The sequence below is a fragment of the Petromyzon marinus genome, assembly GCF_048934315.1.
Source record: "Petromyzon marinus isolate PM22_M1 ecotype Great Lakes invasive population chromosome 80 unlocalized genomic scaffold, UKy_Petmar_22M1.pri1.0 chr80_unloc.2, whole genome shotgun sequence".
Taxonomy (NCBI): domain Eukaryota; kingdom Metazoa; phylum Chordata; class Hyperoartia; order Petromyzontiformes; family Petromyzontidae; genus Petromyzon; species Petromyzon marinus.
The window spans coordinates 474,739-494,216 of record NW_027422630.1 but is presented as its reverse complement, the minus strand read 5'-3'; the positions used below and the strand labels follow the sequence as shown (position 1 = coordinate 494,216).

The window sequence follows — 19,478 nt, the reverse complement described above, 5'->3', positions numbered from 1 at the left end:
CACGGTGGTGGTGGTGATGATGTGAATGTCCACACGGTGGTGGTGGTGGTGATGTGAATGTCCACACGGTGGTGGTGATGTGAATGTCCACATGGTGGTGGTGATGATGTGAATGTCTACACGGTGGTGGTGGTGGTGATGTGAATGTCCACACGGTGGTGGTGATGTGAATGTCCACATAGTGGTGGTGGTGATGTGAATGTCCACACGGTGGTGGTGGTGATGTGAATGTCTACACGGTGGTGGTGATGATGATGTGAATGTCCACACGGTGGTGGTGATGTGAATGTCCACACGGTGGTGGTGGTGGTGGTGATGTGAATGTCTACACGGTGGTGGTAGTGGTGATGTGAATGTCCACACGGTGGTGGTGGTGATGTGAATGTCTACACGGTGGTGATGGTGGTGATGTGAATGTCTACACGGTGGTGGTGGTGATGATGTGAATGTCTACACGGTGGTGATGGTGGTGATGTGAATCTCTACACGGTGGTGGTGGTGGTGATGTGAATGTCCACACGGTGGTGATGGTGGTGATGTGAATGTCCACACGGTGGTGATGGTGGTGATGTGAATGTCTACACGGTGGTGATGGTGGTGATGTGAATGTCCACACGGTGGTGGTGGTGATGATGTGAATGTCCACACGGTGGTGGTGGTGATGTGAATGTCCACACGGTGATGGTGGTGGTGATGTGGATGTACACGTGGTGGTGGTGGTGATGTGAATGTCCACACGGTGGTGGTGGTGGTGATGTGAATGTCCACACGGTGGTGGTGATGGTGGTGGTGGTGATGTGAATGTCCACACGGTGGTGGTGATGTGAATGTCCACACGGTGGTGGTGGTGGTGCTATCAGCCACGTGGGTGAGCTGTTGTCATTGTGATGGCCAGGTCACGTGTCTACACACAGCCCAGCGGGGACTTACTACCTCGTAACGTACAAAGTAGTTTAGTTAGAGTATAGGTCTCGATCATTATGTGTGGGTCTCTATGGGTGTCTATGAGTCTCTATGGGTGTCTATGAGTCTCTGTGGGTCTATGGGTGTCTATGAGTCTCTGTGGGTGTTTATGAGTGTCTGTGAGTCTCTGTGGGTCTATGGGTGTCTATGTGGCTCTGTGGGTCTCTATGGGTGTCTATGTGTCTCTGTGGGTCTATGGGTGTCCATGAGTCTCTGTGGGTCTCTATGGGTGTCTATGAGTCTCTATGGGTGTCTATGAGTCTCTATGGGTGTCTATGGGTGTCTATGAGTCTCTGTGGGTCTATGGGTGTCTATGTGTCTCTGTGGGTCTCTATGGGTGTCTATGTGTCTCTGTGGGTGTCTATGAGTCTCTATGGGTCTCTATGGGTGTCTATGAGTCGCTATGGGTGTCTATGGGTGTCTATGTGTCTCTGTGGGTGTCTATGAGTCTCTGTGGGTGTCTATGAGTCTCTGCGGGTCTCTATGGGTGTCTATGAGTCTCTATGGGTGTCTATGAGTCTCTGTGGGTCTCTGGGTGTCTATGAGTCTCTGTGGGTCTCTATGGGTGTCTATGAGTCTCTGTAGGTCTCTATGGGTGTCTGAGTCTCTGTGGGTCTCTATGGGTGTCTATGAGTCTCTGTGGGTGTATGGGTGTCTATGAGTCTCTGTGGGTCTCTATGGGTGTCTATGAGTCTCTGTGGGTGTATGGGTCTCTATGGGTGTCTATGAGTCTCTATGGGTGTCTATGAGTCTCTGTGGGTCTATGGGTGTCTATGAGTCTCTGTGGGTCTATGGGTGTCTATGAGTCTATGGGTGTCTATGGGTGTCTATGAGTCTCTGTGGGTGTCTATGGGTGTCTATGAGTCTCTGTGGGTCTATGGGTGTCTATGAGTCTCTGTGGGTGTCTATGGGTGTCTATGAGTCTCTGTGGGTCTATGGGTGTCTATGGGTGTCTGAGTTTCTGTGGGTGTCTCTGGGTGTCTATGAGTGTCTATGGGTGTCTATGAGTCTCTGTGGGTCTCTATGGGTCTCTATGGGTGTCTATGAGTCTCTATGGGTGTCTATGAGTCTCTGTGGGTCTCTATGGGTCTCTATGGGTCTCTATGGGTGTCTATGTGTCTCTATGGGTGTCTATGAGTCTCTGTGTGTGTCTATGAGTCTCTGTGGGTGTCTATGAGTCTCTGTGGGTGTCTCTGAGTATCTGTGGGTCTCTATGGGTGTCTATGAGTCTCTATGGGTCTCTATGGGTGTCTCTGAGTCTGTAGGAACGTGTTCAGAGTGTGTGGCTTCTGATGTGAATGTCCACACGGCGGTGACGATGATGACGACGATGACGACATCAGCCACGTGGGTGAGCTGCTGCCGTGACGTCATGTCACGTGTCTGATGGAGAGAGTTGCACGCCTCAGTGTGTGTGGGGGGGGGGGTGGTGCCTCACCCGGCAAGGTAAAACTTTCTACAGACATTGAGCGTCTTCAAAAACCACTCGCACCGCCACGCTGTGACAGGTCACCTGCTTACGCTTCAGTCCACACGTCTTACGTTAGAGCCTCGCTACCGCTACCCCCCGACTGCCCTGTCGGGTTCGGGCTACCGGCCTCCAGCTCCTCGCCCCCCTGCGCCCCCGACTTTGCTCCCGGCCCGCGTTAGGCGTGGCTCAGGTGGCGGGGCCCCCCACGTGCCCCCCACGTGCCCCCCACGCCCCCCACGTGCCCCCCACGCACCCGGGCGCTGACCAACCCGGCTCCGCTACCTGCCCGGCTCCGTACACCAATCGCGCGCGGGGAACTTGGGGTCAGGGGTCGCAGGGCCGGGGCGCGCGCCGCTGATTGGAGGGAGTCACTCCGCGCCCATTTGAAGGCCGTCTAAACATCCGCGCATGCACGCGGACCCCGGGCGCTGCACCCTGCTCTGCCTGTGATTGTGTGGGTCAGCGGACCCTAACTGGCCTAACCCTCGGGGATCCATCCGCGCGTGCACGCGGACCCCGGGCGCTACACCCTGCTCTGCCTGTGATTGTGTGGGTCAGCGGACCCTAACTGGCCTAACCCTCGGGGATCCCTACCGGACAGTCTCGCCCCCTTCACCTGATGAAGGCCGCTTGTGTTGTGCCCGAAACGTGGTGAGAATATTATTGTGTTATTTTATTTTATCAATTTATTATTTTATTCTCATTCTACGTGGTGACTTTACCGAAAGAACCAAAGAAGATCAATCTATCCTGCCTATCGCTCCACTTTCTACCCTCGGTTCAATAGCCCAAACTCACCTCTCCCTTGCTTACCCTGACTTACAATCTGAGGCGCCGGAAGCTGTGGGAGGGCGATGCTGCGGGTCGTCTCCGTGGAGGATTGTGCCTGGCTGCGGCCGGCTCCAACACTCCTCCGCTGGCTTTCGCTGACTTGAAGGACTCTAACCCCTTACTGCCTGAAATCCACCTCCTTTTATCCTACCCATAACAAAGGCATTCCGCTGTTTTGCCACCCCTTGGCCTCCCGTCCAATCAGAGGCCTGGGTTTTCCCGCCCTCTTTGAAAGTCGGACCCCAGCTCTGGTGACGTCACCGCGGTGGTCCCCTCGACGTCCGCTTTCCGCTCCTCCCGCTACGAGCCCACTGACTCGCATTGTGCGTGTGTGTGTGTGTGGTGTGTGTGTGTGGTGTGTGTGGTGTGTGTGTGTGGGGTGTGTGTGTGTGTGTGTGTGTGTGGGGTGTGTGTGTGTGGGGTGTGTGGTGTGTGTGTGTGTGTGTGGGGTGTGTGTGTGTGTGGTGTGTGTGTGGGGTGTGTGTGTGGGGTGTGTGTGTGTATGTGTGTGTGTGTGGGGTGTGTGTGTGTGGGGTGTGTGTGTGGGGTGTGTGTGTGGGGTGTGTGTGTGTGGTGTGTGTGTGTGGTGTGTGTGTGTGTGGGGTGTGTGTGTGTGGGGTGTGTGTGTGTGGTGTGTGTGTGTGTGGTGTGTGTGTGTGTGGTGTGTGTGTGTGGTGTGTGTGTGTGTGGTGTGTGTGTGTGGTGTGTGTGTGTGTGGGGTGTGTGTGTGTGGGGTGTGTGTGTGTGGTGTGTGTGTGTGTGGTGTGTGTGTGTGGTGTGTGTGTGTGTGGGGTGTGTGTGTGTGGGGTGTGTGTGTGTGGTGTGTGTGTGTGTGGGGTGTGTGTGTGGTGTGTGTGTGTGGGGTGTGTGTGTGTGGGGTGTGTGTGTGTGGGGTGTGTGTGTGTGGTGTGTGTGTGTGGTGTGTGTGTGTGTGTGTGGTGTGTGTGTGTGGGGTGTGTGTGGGGTGTGTGTGTGTGTGGGGTGTGTGTGTGTGGGGTGTGTGTGTGTGGGGTGTGTGTGTGTGGGGTGTGTGTGTGGGGTGTGTGTGTGTGGGGTGTGTGTGTGGGGTGTGTGTGTGGTGTGTGTGTGTGTGGGGTGTGTGTGTGTGGGGTGTGTGTGTGTGGGGTGTGTGTGTGGTGTGTGTGTGTGTGGGGTGTGTGTGTGTGGGGTGTGTGTGTGGGGTGTGTAGTGTGTGTGTGGGGTGTGTGTGTGTGTGGGGTGTGTGTGTGTGGGGTGTGTGTGTGTGGGGTGTGAGTGTGTGGGATGTGTGTGTGTGGGGTGTGTGTGTGTGGGCTGTGTGTGTGTGGGGTGTGTGTGTGTGGGGTGTGTGTGTGTGGTGTGTGTGTGTGTGGGGTGTGTGTGTGGGGTGTGTGTGTGTGGGGTGTGTGTGTGTGTGGTGTGTGTGGTGTGAGTGTGTGTGGTGTGTGTGTGTGGGGTGTGTGTGTGTGGGGTGTGTGTGTGTTTGGTGTGAGTGTGTGTGGTGTGTGTGTGTGGGGTGTGTGTGTATGGGGTGTGTGTGTGTGGGCTGTGTGTGTGTGTGGGGTGTGAGTGTGTGGGGTGTGTGTGTGTGGGGTGTGTGTGTGTGGGGTGTGTGTGTGTGGGATGTGTGTGTGTGGGGTGTATGTGTGTGGGGTGTGTGTGTGTGGGGTGTGTGTGTGTGGGATGTGTGTGTGTGGGGTGTGTGTGTGTGGGGTGTGTGTGGTGTGTGTGTGGTGTGTGTGGGGTGTGTGTGGGGTGTGTGTGGTGTGAGTGTGTGTGGTGTGTGTGTGTGGGGTGTGTGTGTGTGGGGTGTGTGTGTGTGTGGGGTGTGTGTGTGTGTGGGGTGTGTGTGTGTGTGGGGTGTGTGTGTGGGGTGTGTGTGTGTGGGGTGTGTGTGTGGGGTGTGTGTGTGTGGTGTGTGTGTGTGTGGGGTGTGTGTGTGGGGTGTGTGTGTGTGGGGTGTGTGTGTGGGGTGTGTGTGTGTGGGGTGTGTGTGTGGGGTGTGTGTGTGTGGGGTGTGTGTGTGTGGGGTGTGTGTGTGGGGTGTGTGTGTGTGGGGTGTGTGTGTGGGGTGTGTGTGTGTGGGGTGTGTGTGTGTGGGCTGTGTGTGTGTGGGGTAGCGAGGGACGGGCAGCGTCGGCGTCGTCGCTCCCCGGTGTCGCCGTCACGGCGGTGGGCTCAGCCCCGACGGAGCGGCTCCGCTGTGGCGGCACCACAGAGACACTCCTCACTCAGTGTCTACACACACAGTGTCTACACACAGTGTCTCCACACTCAGTGTCTACTCACTCAGCGTCTTCACACTCAGTGTCTACACACACAGTGTCTTCACACACACACAGTGTCTACACACTCAGTGTCTACACACACACACAGTGTCTACACACAGTGTCTCCACACTCAGTGTCTACTCACTCAGTGTCTACACACACAGTGTCTACACACACAGTGTCTACACACACAGTGTCTACACACACAGTGTCTACACACACAGTGTCTACACACTCAGTGTCTACACACACAGTGTCTACACACACAGTGTCTACACACTCAGTGTCTACACACACAGTGTCTACACACACAGTGTCTACACACTCAGTGTCTACACACACAGTGTCTACACACACAGTGTCTACACACACAGCGTCTTCACACTCAGTGTCTACACACAGTGTCTACACACACAGTGTCTACTCACTCAGCGTCTTCACACTCAGTGTCTACACACTCAGTGTCTACACACACAGTGTCTACACACTCAGTGTCTACACACTCAGTGTCTACACACACAGTGTCTACACACACAGTGTCTACACACACAGTGTCTACACACACAGTGTCTACACACTCAGTGTCTACACACTCAGTGTCTACACACTCAGTGTCTACTCACACAGTGTCTACACACACACACAGTGTCTACACACACAGTGTCTACACACACAGTGTCTACACACACACACACAGTGTCTACACACACAGTGTCTACACACACAGTGTCTACTCACACAGTGTCTACACACACACACAGTGTCTACACACAGTGTCTACACACACAGTGTCTACACACACACACACACAGTGTCTACACACTCAGTGTCTACACACACAGTGTCTTCACACACAGTGTCTACACACTCAGTGTCTACACACACAGTGTCTACACACACAGTGTCTACACACACAGTGTCTCCACACTCAGTGTCTACTCACTCAGCGTCTACACACACAGTGTCTACACACTCAGTGTCTTCACACACAGTGTCTACACACACAGTGTCTACACACACAGTGTCTACACACACAGTGTCTACACACTCAGTGTCTACACACACAGTGTCTACACACACAGTGTCTACACACTCAGTGTCTACACACACAGTGTCTACACACACAGTGTCTACACACACAGTGTCTACACACTCAGTGTCTACACACACAGTGTCTACACACACAGTGTCTACACACACAGTGTCTACACACACAGTGTCTACACACTCAGTGTCTACACACTCAGTGTCTACACACACAGTGTCTACACACACAGTGTCTTCACACACAGTGTCTACACACACAGTGTCTACACACACAGCGTCTACACACTCAGTGTCTACACACACAGTGTCTACACACACAGTGTCTACACACTCAGTGTCTACACACACAGTGTCTACACACTCAGTGTCTACACACACAGTGTCTACACACTCAGTGTCTACACACACAGTGTCTACACACTCAGTGTCTACACACTCAGTGTCTACACACTCAGTGTCTACACACACAGTGTCTACACACACAGTGTCTTCACACACAGTGTCTACACACACAGTGTCTACACACACAGCGTCTACACACTCAGTGTCTACACACACAGTGTCTACACACACAGTGTCTACACACTCAGTGTCTACACACACAGTGTCTACACACTCAGTGTCTACACACACAGTGTCTACACACACAGTGTCTACACACACAGTGTCTTCACACACAGTGTCTACACACACAGTGTCTACACACTCAGTGTCTACACACACAGTGTCTACACACACAGTGTCTACACACACAGTGTCTACACACACAGTGTCTACACACTCAGTGTCTACACACACAGTGTCTACACACACAGTGTCTACACACACAGTGTCTACACACACAGTGTCTACACACTCAGTGTCTACACACTCAGTGTCTACACACACAGTGTCTACACACACAGTGTCTTCACACACAGTGTCTACACACACAGTGTCTACACACACAGCGTCTACACACTCAGTGTCTACACACACAGTGTCTACACACACAGTGTCTACACACTCAGTGTCTACACACACAGTGTCTACACACTCAGTGTCTACACACACAGTGTCTACACACTCAGTGTCTACACACTCAGTGTCTACACACTCAGTGTCTACACACTCAGTGTCTACACACACAGTGTCTACACACACAGTGTCTTCACACACAGTGTCTACACACACAGTGTCTACACACACAGCGTCTACACACTCAGTGTCTACACACACAGTGTCTACACACACAGTGTCTACACACTCAGTGTCTACACACACAGTGTCTACACACTCAGTGTCTACACACACAGTGTCTACACACTCAGTGTCTACACACTCAGTGTCTACACACTCAGTGTCTACACACACACACAGTGTCTACACACACAGTGTCTACACACACAGTGTCTACACACTCAGTGTCTACACACTCAGTGTCTACACACACAGTGTCTACACACTCAGTGTCTACACACACAGTGTCTACACACTCAGTGTCTACACACACACACAGTGTCTACACACACAGTGTCTACACACACAGTGTCTACACACTCAGCATCTTCACACTCAGTGTCTACACACTCAGTGTCTTCACACTCAGTGTCTTCACACTCACACACAGTGTCTACACACACAGTGTCTACACACACAGTGTCTACACACTCAGTGTCTACACACTCAGTGTCTTCACACACAGCGTTTACACACACAGTGTCTACACACACAGTGTCTACACACACAGTGTCTACACACTCAGCGTCTACACACACAGTGTCTACACACACAGCGTCTTCACACTCAGTGTCTACACACACAGTGTCTACACACACAGTGTCTACACACACAGTGTCTACACACTCAGTGTCTACACACTCAGTGTCTACACACACACACACAGTGTCTACACACTCAGTGTCTACACACACACACAGTGTCTACACACTCAGTGTCTACACACACAGTGTCTACACACTCAGTGTCTTCACACTCAGCGTCTCCTCACTCAGCGTCTTCACACACAGTGTCTGCACACACAGTGTCTACACACTCAGTGTCTTCACACTCAGTGTCTACACACTCAGCGTCTACACACACAGTGTCTTCACACTCAGTGTCTACACACTCAGCGTCTACACACACAGTGTCTACACACACACACACAGTGTCTACACACACAGTGTCTACACACATAGTGTCTTCACACACAGTGTCTACACACACAGTGTCTACACACACAGTGTCTACACACATAGTGTCTTCACACACATTGTCTACACACACAGTGTCTACACACACAGTGTCTACACACACAGTGTCTACACACACAGTGTCTACACACACAGCGTCTACACACTCAGTGTCTACACACACAGTGTCTACACACACAGTGTCTACACACACAGTGTCTACACACACAGTGTCTACACACACAGTGTCTACACACACAGTGTCTACACACACAGTGTCTACACACACAGCGTCTACACACACAGTGTCTACACACACAGTGTCTACACACACAGTGTCTACACACACAGTGTCTACACACACAGTGTCTACACACACAGTGTCTACACACACAGTGTCTACACACACAGCGTCTTCACACTCAGTGTCTTCACACACAGTGTCTACACACTCAGTGTCTACACACACAGTGTCTACACACTCAGTGTCTACACACACAGTGTCTTCACACACACACACAGTGTCTTCACTCAGTGTCTACACACACAGTGTCTACACACACAGTGTCTACACACACAGTGTCTACACACATAGTGTCTTCACACACAGTGTCTACACACACAGTGTCTACACACACAGTGTCTACACACATAGTGTCTTCACACACAGTGTCTACACACACAGTGTCTACACACACAGTGTCTACACACACAGTGTCTACACACACAGTGTCTACACACACAGTGTCTACACACACAGCGTCTACACACTCAGTGTCTACACACACAATGTCTACACACACAGTGTTTACACACTCAGTGTCTACACACACAGTGTCTACACACACAGTGTCTACACACACAGTGTCTACACACACAGTGTCTACACACACAGCGTCTACACACACAGTGTCTACACACACAGTGTCTACACACACAGTGTCTACACACACAGTGTCTACACACACAGTGTCTACACACACAGTGTCTACACACACAGTGTCTACACACACAGCGTCTTCACACTCAGTGTCTTCACACACAGTGTCTACACACTCAGTGTCTACACACACAGTGTCTACACACTCAGTGTCTACACACACAGTGTCTTCACACACACACACAGTGTCTTCACTCAGTGTCTACACACACAGTGTCTACACACACAGTGTCTACACACACAGTGTCTACACACTCAGTGTCTACACACACAGTGTCTACACACTCAGTGTCTACACACACAGTGTCTACACACACAGTGTCTACACACTCAGTGTCTACACACACAGTGTCTACACACACAGTGTCTACACACACAGTGTCTACACACTCAGTGTCTACACACTCAGTGTCTACACACTCAGTGTCTACACACACAGTGTCTACACACTCAGTGTCTACACACACAGTGTCTACACACACAGCGTCTACACACACAGTGTCTACACACACAGTGTCTACACACACAGTGTCTTCACACACAGTGTCTACACACACAGTGTCTACACACAGTGTCTACACACACAGTGTCTACACACACAGTGTCTACACACACAGTGTCTACACACACAGTGTCTACACACAGTGTCTACACACACAGTGTCTACACACACAGTGTCTTCACACTCAGCGTCTACACACACAGTGTCTACACACTCAGTGTCTTCACACTCAGTGTCTTCACACTCAGTGTCTTCACACTCAGTGTCTTCACACACAGTGTCTACACACTCAGTGTCTACACACACAGTGTCTACACACTCAGTGTCTACACACACAGTGTCTTCACACACACACACAGTGTCTTCACTCAGTGTCTACACACACAGTGTCTACACACACAGTGTCTACACACACAGTGTCTACACACTCAGTGTCTACACACACAGTGTCTACACACTCAGTGTCTACACACACAGTGTCTACACACACAGCGTCTACACACACAGTGTCTACACACACAGTGTCTACACACTCAGTGTCTACACACACAGTGTCTACACACACAGTGTCTACACACACAGTGTCTACACACTCAGTGTCTACACACACAGTGTCTACACACTCAGTGTCTACACACACAGTGTCTACACACACAGCGTCTACACACACAGTGTCTACACACACAGTGTCTACACACACAGTGTCTTCACACACAGTGTCTACACACACAGTGTCTACACACAGTGTCTACACACACAGTGTCTACACACACAGTGTCTACACACACAGTGTCTACACACAGTGTCTACACACACAGTGTCTACACACACAGTGTCTTCACACTCAGCGTCTACACACACAGTGTCTACACACTCAGTGTCTTCACACTCAGTGTCTTCACACTCAGTGTCTTCACACTCACACACAGTGTCTACACACAGTGTCTACACACTCAGTGTCTACACACACAGTGTCTACACACTCAGTGTCTTCACACTCAGCGTCTACACACACAGTGTCTACACACTCAGTGTCTACACACTCAGTGTCTACACACACAGCGTCTTCACACACAGTGTCTTCACACTCAGCGTCTACACACACAGTGTCTACACACACAGTGTCTACACACACAGTGTCTACACACAGTGTCTACACACACAGTGTCTACACACTCAGTGTCTACACACTCAGTGTCTACACACACAGCGTCTTCACACACAGTGTCTACACACACAGTGTCTACACACACAGTGTCTACACACACAGTGTCTACACACTCAGTGTCTTCACACTCAGCGTCTTCACACACAGCGTCTACACACTCAGTGTCTACACACACAGTGTCTACACACACAGTGTCTACACACACAGTGTCTACACACACAGCGTCTACACACACAGTGTCTACACACACAGTGTCTACACACACAGTGTCTACACACTCAGTGTCTACACACACAGCGTCTTCACACACAGTGTCTACACACACAGTGTCTACACACACAGCGTCTACACACACAGCGTCTACACACTCAGCGTCTACACACACAGCGTCTACACACACAGTGTCTACACACACAGTGTCTTCACACACAGTGTCTACACACTCAGTGTCTACACACTCAGTGTCTTCACACACAGTGTCTACACACACAGTGTCTACACACACAGTGTCTTCACACTCAGCGTCTTCACACACAGTGTCTACACACTCAGTGTCTTCACACACAGTGTCTACACACACAGCGTCTACACACACAGCGTCTTCACACTCAGCGTCTTCACACTCAGCGTCTACACACACAGTGTCTACACACACAGTGTCTTCACACACAGTGTCTACACACTCAGTGTCTACACACACAGTGTCTACACACTCAGTGTCTTCACACTCAGTGTCTACACACACAATGTCTTCACACACAGCGTCTTCACACACAGCGTCTTCACACACAGTGTCTTCACACACAGCGTCTTCACACTCAGTGTCTACACACACAGCGTCTACACACTCAGTGTCTTCACACACAGTGTCTTCACACACAGTGTCTCCTCACTCAGCGTCTCCTCACTCAGCGTCTTCACACACAGTGTCTACACACACAGTGTCTTGACACACAGCGTCTTCACACACACTGTCTTCACACACAGCGTCTACACACACAGTGTCTACACACTCAGTGTCTACACACACAGTGTCTTCACACACAGTGTCTACACACACAGTGTCTACACACTCAGTGTCTTCACACTCAGTGTCTTCACACACAGTGTCTACACACACAGTGTCTACACACACAGCGTCTACACACACAGTGTCTACACACACAGCGTCTTCACACACAGTGTCTACACACACAGTGTCTACACACACAGCGTCTACACACACAGTGTCTACACACACAGTGTCTACACACTCAGTTTCTACACACACAGCGTCTTCACACACAGCGTCTACACACACAGCGTCTTCACACACAGCGTCTTCACACACAGCGTCTTCACACACAGTGTCTACACACACAGTGTCTACACACACAGCGTCTTCACACTCAGTGTCTTCACACACAGTGTCTACACACACAGCGTCTTCACACTCAGTGTCTTCACACACAGTGTCTTCACACACAGCGTCTACACACACAGCGTCTTCACACACAGTGTCTACACACACAGTGTCTACACACACAGCGTCTTCACACTCAGTGTCTACACACACAGCGTCTTCACACACAGCGTCTACACACACAGCGTCTTCACACACAGTGTCTACACACACAGTGTCTACACACACAGCGTCTTCACACACAGTGTCTACACACTCAGTGTCTACACACACAGCGTCTTCACACTCAACGTCTACACACACAGTGTCTACACACACAGTGTCTACACACACAGTGTCTACACACTCAGTGTCTACACACTCAGTGTCTACACACACAGTGTCTACACACTCAGTGTCTTCACACACAGTGTCTACACACACAGTGTCTACACACACAGTGTCTACACACACAGTGTCTACACACACAGTGTCTACACACACAACGTCTACACACACAGCGTCTACACACACAGTGTCTACACACACAGCGTCTACACACACACTGTCTTCACACACAGCGTCTACACACACAGTGTCTACACACTCAGTGTCTACACACACAGTGTCTTCACACACAGTGTCTACACACACAGTGTCTACACACTCAGTGTCTTCACACTCAGTGTCTTCACACACAGTGTCTACACACACAGTGTCTACACACACAGCGTCTACACACACAGTGTCTACACACACAGTGTCTTCACACACACACTCAGTGTCTACACACACAGTGTCTACACACACAGTGTCTTCACACACAGTGTCTACACACACAGTGTCTACACACACAGTGTCTACACACTCAGCGACTCCTCACACAGCGTCTTCACACTCAGCGTGTGAATACGCTGAGTGATGATGATGCCGATGGTGGTGATGTTGATGATGCCGATGGTGGTGATGTTGATGATGCTGATGATGTTTTTCACAGAACAATTTGAATCGCGATGTTGTCTTCAAGCGGAGCGGCCGATGATGGCCTCAGCAACATCACCGCCATCGCCACCACCATCAACGCCATCACCACCACCATCAACGCCGTCAACGTCAACGCCAACATCAACGCCGCCACCATCAACGCCGTCACCGCGTTGCCGGTGAAGCTGCTGGGCCTCCCACTCAACTCCACGCCGGACGACAAAATCCGTAGCCAGCACCGACAACAGCAGCAGCAGCATCAACCAGACCATCATCACCTTGACCAGGATCATCAACCAGACCATCATCACCTTGACCAGGATCATCAACCAGACCATCATCACCTTGACCAGGATCATCAACCAGACCATCATCACCTTGACCAGGATCATCAACCAGACCATCATCACCTTGACCAGGATCATCAACCAGACCATCATCACCTTGACCAGGATCATCAACCAGACCATCATCACCTTGACCAGGATCATCAACCAGACCATCATCACCTTGACCAGGATCATCAACCAGACCATCATCACCTTGACCAGGATCATCAACCAGACTATCATCACCTTGACCAGGATCATCAACCAGACTATCATCACCTTGACCAGGATCATCAACCAGACCATCATCACCTTGACCAGGATCATCAGTGTGATCACCACCACCATGACCATGATCATCAGCGTGATCACCTCCACCTTGATCATCAGCCTGATCACCTCCACCTTGATCATCAGCGTGATCACCATGACCACCACCTTGATCATCAACGTGATCACCTCCACCTTGACCATGATCATCAGCGTGATCACCTCCACCTTGACCATGATCATCAGCGTGATCACCGTGACCACCACCGCGACCACAGCGACCACCCCCACCGTGACCCCCACCGTGACCACGACCACCACCACAGTGACCCCCACCACAGCGACCACCACCACAGCGACCACCACCACAGCGACCACCACCACAGTGACCACCACCACCGTGACCCCCACCACAGTGACCACCACAGCGACCACCACCACAGTGACCACCACCACAGTGACCACCACAGCGACCCCCACCACAGCGACCCCCACCACAGTGACCACCACAGCGACCCCCACCACAGTGACCACCACCACAGTGACCACCACAGCGATCACCACCACAGTGACCCCCACCACAGCGACCACCACCACCGTGACCCCCACAGCGACCCCCACCACAGTGACCCCCACCACAGCGACCACCACCACCGTGACCCCCACAGCGACCCACCCAGCGAGCGTCGTCGCCGTCGCCCCGCCCCCGGCACCACCGCCTCCACCGCCACCCCCGGCACCACCGCCTCCACCGCCACCCCCGGCACCACCGCCTCCACCGCCTCCTCCTCCTCCTCCTCCTCCTCGCCACGCTTCCTGACGAGCCGTGGCCGCTGTGCGGTGTCCCACGTGAACGTTGGTGCCCGTGGCCGCCTGCTGCACGACGTCTTCACGTCGCTCGTGGACGCCTCGTGGAGCCGCACCGTCGCCGCCGTCGCCGCCACCTTCCTGGGCACCTGGGGCCTCTTCGCCCTCGCCTGGTGGCTCGTGGCCTTCGCCCACGGCGACCTGGACCCGGGCTCGCGTCGCCACGGCGACCCGGGGACCCGTCGCCACGGCGACGCCGCAGTCGTGGTCGGCACGGGGGCGCGAGACGGACGAGGCACAGCGGAGACGTAGGTCGTTACAATTACACCACGTTACAATTACACCACGTTACAATTACACCACGTTACAATTACACCACGTTACAATTACACCACGTTACACCACGTTACAATTACACCACGTTACAATTACACCACGTTACAATTACACCACGTTACAATTACACCACGTTACAATTACACCACGTTACACCACGTTACAATTACACCACGTTACACCACGTTACAATTACACCACGTTACAGTTACACCACGTTACAATTACACCACGTTACAATTACACCACGTTACACCACGTTACAATTACACCACGTTACACCACGTTACAATTACACCACGTTACAGTTACACCACGTTACAATTACACCACGTTACAATTACACCACGTTACAATTACACCACGTTACAATTACACCACGTTACAATTACACCACGTTACAATTACACCACGTTACAATTACACCACGTTACACCACGTTACAATTACACCACGTTACACCACGTTACAATTACACCACGTTACAGTTACACCACGTTACAATTACACCACGTTACAATTACACCACGTTACAAGTACACCACGTTACACCACGTTACAATTACACCACGTTACAATTACACCACGTTACAATTACACCACGTTACAATTACACCACGTTACAATTACACCACGTTACAATTACACCACGTTACAATTACACCACGTTACAATTACACCACGTTACAATTACACCACGTTACAATTACACCACGTTACACCACGTTACAATTACACCACGTTACAATTACACCACGTTACAATTACACCACGTTACAATTACACCACGTTACAATTACACCACGTTACAATTACACCACGTTACACCACGTTACAATTACACCACGTTACAATTACACCACGTTACAATTACACCACGTTACAATTACACCACGTTACAATTACACCACGTTACAATTACACCACGTTACACCACGTTACAATTACACCACGTTACACCACGTTACAATTACACCACGTTACAGTTACACCACGTTACAATTACACCACGTTACAATTACACCACGTTACACCACGTTACAATTACACCACGTTACACCACGTTACAATTACACCACGTTACAGTTACACCACGTTACAATTACACCACGTTACAATTACACCACGTTACAATTACACCACGTTACAATTACACCACGTTACAATTACACCACGTTACAATTACACCACGTTACAATTACACCACGTTACACCACGTTACAATTACACCACGTTACACCACGTTACAATTACACCACGTTACAGTTACACCACGTTACAATTACACCACGTTACAATTACACCACGTTACAAGTACACCACGTTACACCACGTTACAATTACACCACGTTACAATTACACCACGTTACAATTACACCACGTTACAATTACACCACGTTACAATTACACCACGTTACAATTACACCACGTTACAATTACACCACGTTACAATTACACCACGTTACAATTACACCACGTTACAATTACACCACGTTACACCACGTTACAATTACACCACGTTACAATTACACCACGTTACAATTACACCACGTTACAATTACACCACGTTACAATTACACCACGTTACAATTACACCACGTTACACCACGTTACAATTACACCACGTTACAATTACACCACGTTACAATTACACCACGTTACAATTACACCACGTTACAATTACACCACGTTACAATTACACCACGTTACACCACGTTACAATTACACCACGTTACACCACGTTACAATTACACCACGTTACAGTTACACCACGTTACAATTACACCACGTTACAATTACACCACGTTACAATTACACCACGTTACAATTACACCACGTTACAATTACACCACGTTACAATTACACCACGTTACAATTACACCACGTTACACCACGTTACAATTACACCACGTTACACCACGTTACAATTACACCACGTTACAGTTACACCACGTTACAATTACACCACGTTACAATTACACCACGTTACAATTACACCACGTTACAATTACACCACGTTACACCACGTTACAATTACACCACGTTACAATTACACCACATTACAATTACACCACGTTACAATTACACCACGTTACAATTACACCACGTTACAATTACACCACGTTACAGTTACACCACGTTACAATTACACCACGTTACAATTACACCACGTTACAATTACACCACGTTACAATTACACCACGTTACACCACGTTACAATTACACCACGTTACAATTACACCACGTTACAATTACACCACGTTACAATTACACCACGTTACAATTACACCACGTTACAATTACACCGCGTTACAATTACACCGCGTTACAATTACACCGCGTTACAATTACACCACGTTACAATTACACCACGTTACAATTACACCACGTTACACCACGTTACAATTACACCACGTTACAATTACACCACGTTACAATTACACCACGTTACAATTACACCACGTTACAATTACACCACGTTACAATTACACCACGTTACACCACGTTACAATTACACCACGTTACAATTACACCACGTTACAATTACACCACGTTACAATTACACCACGTTGCAATTACACCACGTTACAATTACACCACGTTACACCACGTTACAATTACACCACGTTACAATTACACCACGTTACAATTACACCACGTTACAATTACACCACGTTACAATTACACCACGTTACAATTACACCACGTTACAATTACACCACGTTACAATTACACCACGTTACAATTACACCACGTTACAATTACACCACGTTACAATTACACCACGTTACACCACGTTACACCACGTTACAATTACACCACGTTACAATTACACCACGTTACAATTACACCACGTTACAATTACACCACGTTACAATTACACCACGTTACAATTACACCACGTTACAATTACACCACGTTACACCACGTTACAATTACACCACGTTACAATTACACCACGTTACAATTACACCACGTTACAATTACACCACGTTACAATTACACCACGTTACAATTACACCACGTTACACCACGTTACAATTACACCACGTTACACCACGTTACAATTACACCACGTTACAGTTACACCACGTTACAATTACACCACGTTACAATTACACCACGTTACAATTACACCACGTTACAATTACACCACGTTACAATTACACCACGTTACAATTACACCACGTTACACCACGTTACAATTACACCACGTTACACCACGTTACAATTACACCACGTTACAGTTACACCACGTTACAATTACACCACGTTACAATTACACCACGTTACAATTACACCACGTTACAATTACACCACGTTACACCACGTTACAATTACACCACGTTACAATTACACCACGTTACAATTACACCACGTTACAATTACACCACGTTACAATTACACCACGTTACAATTACACCACGTTACAGTTACACCACGTTACAATTACACCACGTTACAATTACACCACGTTACAATTACACCACGTTACAATTACACCACGTTACACCACGTTACAATTACACCACGTTACAATTACACCACGTTACAATTACACCACGTTACAATTACACCACGTTACAATTACACCACGTTACAATTACACCGCGTTACAATTACACCGCGTTACAATTACACCGCGTTACAATTACACCACGTTACAATTACACCACGTTACAATTACACCACGTTACACCACGTTACAATTACACCACGTTACAATTACACCACGTTACAATTACACCACGTTACAATTACACCACGTTACACCACGTTACAATTACACCACGTTACAATTACACCACGTTACAATTACACCACGTTACAATTACACCACGTTACAATTACACCACGTTACAATTACACCACGTTACACCACGTTACAATTACACCACGTTACAATTACACCACGTTACAATTACACCACGTTACAATTACACCACGTTACAATTACACCACGTTACAATTACACCACGTTACAATTACACCACGTTACAATTACACCACGTTACAATTACACCA

General features: G+C 49.5%; 1 protein-coding gene across 1 annotated transcript in view; it reads left to right on the top strand.

The window, feature by feature from the left end:
- LOC116958640 (uncharacterized) overlaps positions 1–19,478 on the top strand; it is a 50,241-nt gene that overhangs the window by 7,388 nt on the left and 23,375 nt on the right. Inside the window, exon 2 of the mRNA XM_076058895.1 lies at positions 13,724–15,424. Coding sequence (XP_075915010.1) covers positions 13,740–15,424 — 1,685 coding nt within the window. The 5' untranslated portion in view covers positions 13,724–13,739. The remainder of the gene's footprint in view (positions 1–13,723; positions 15,425–19,478) is intronic.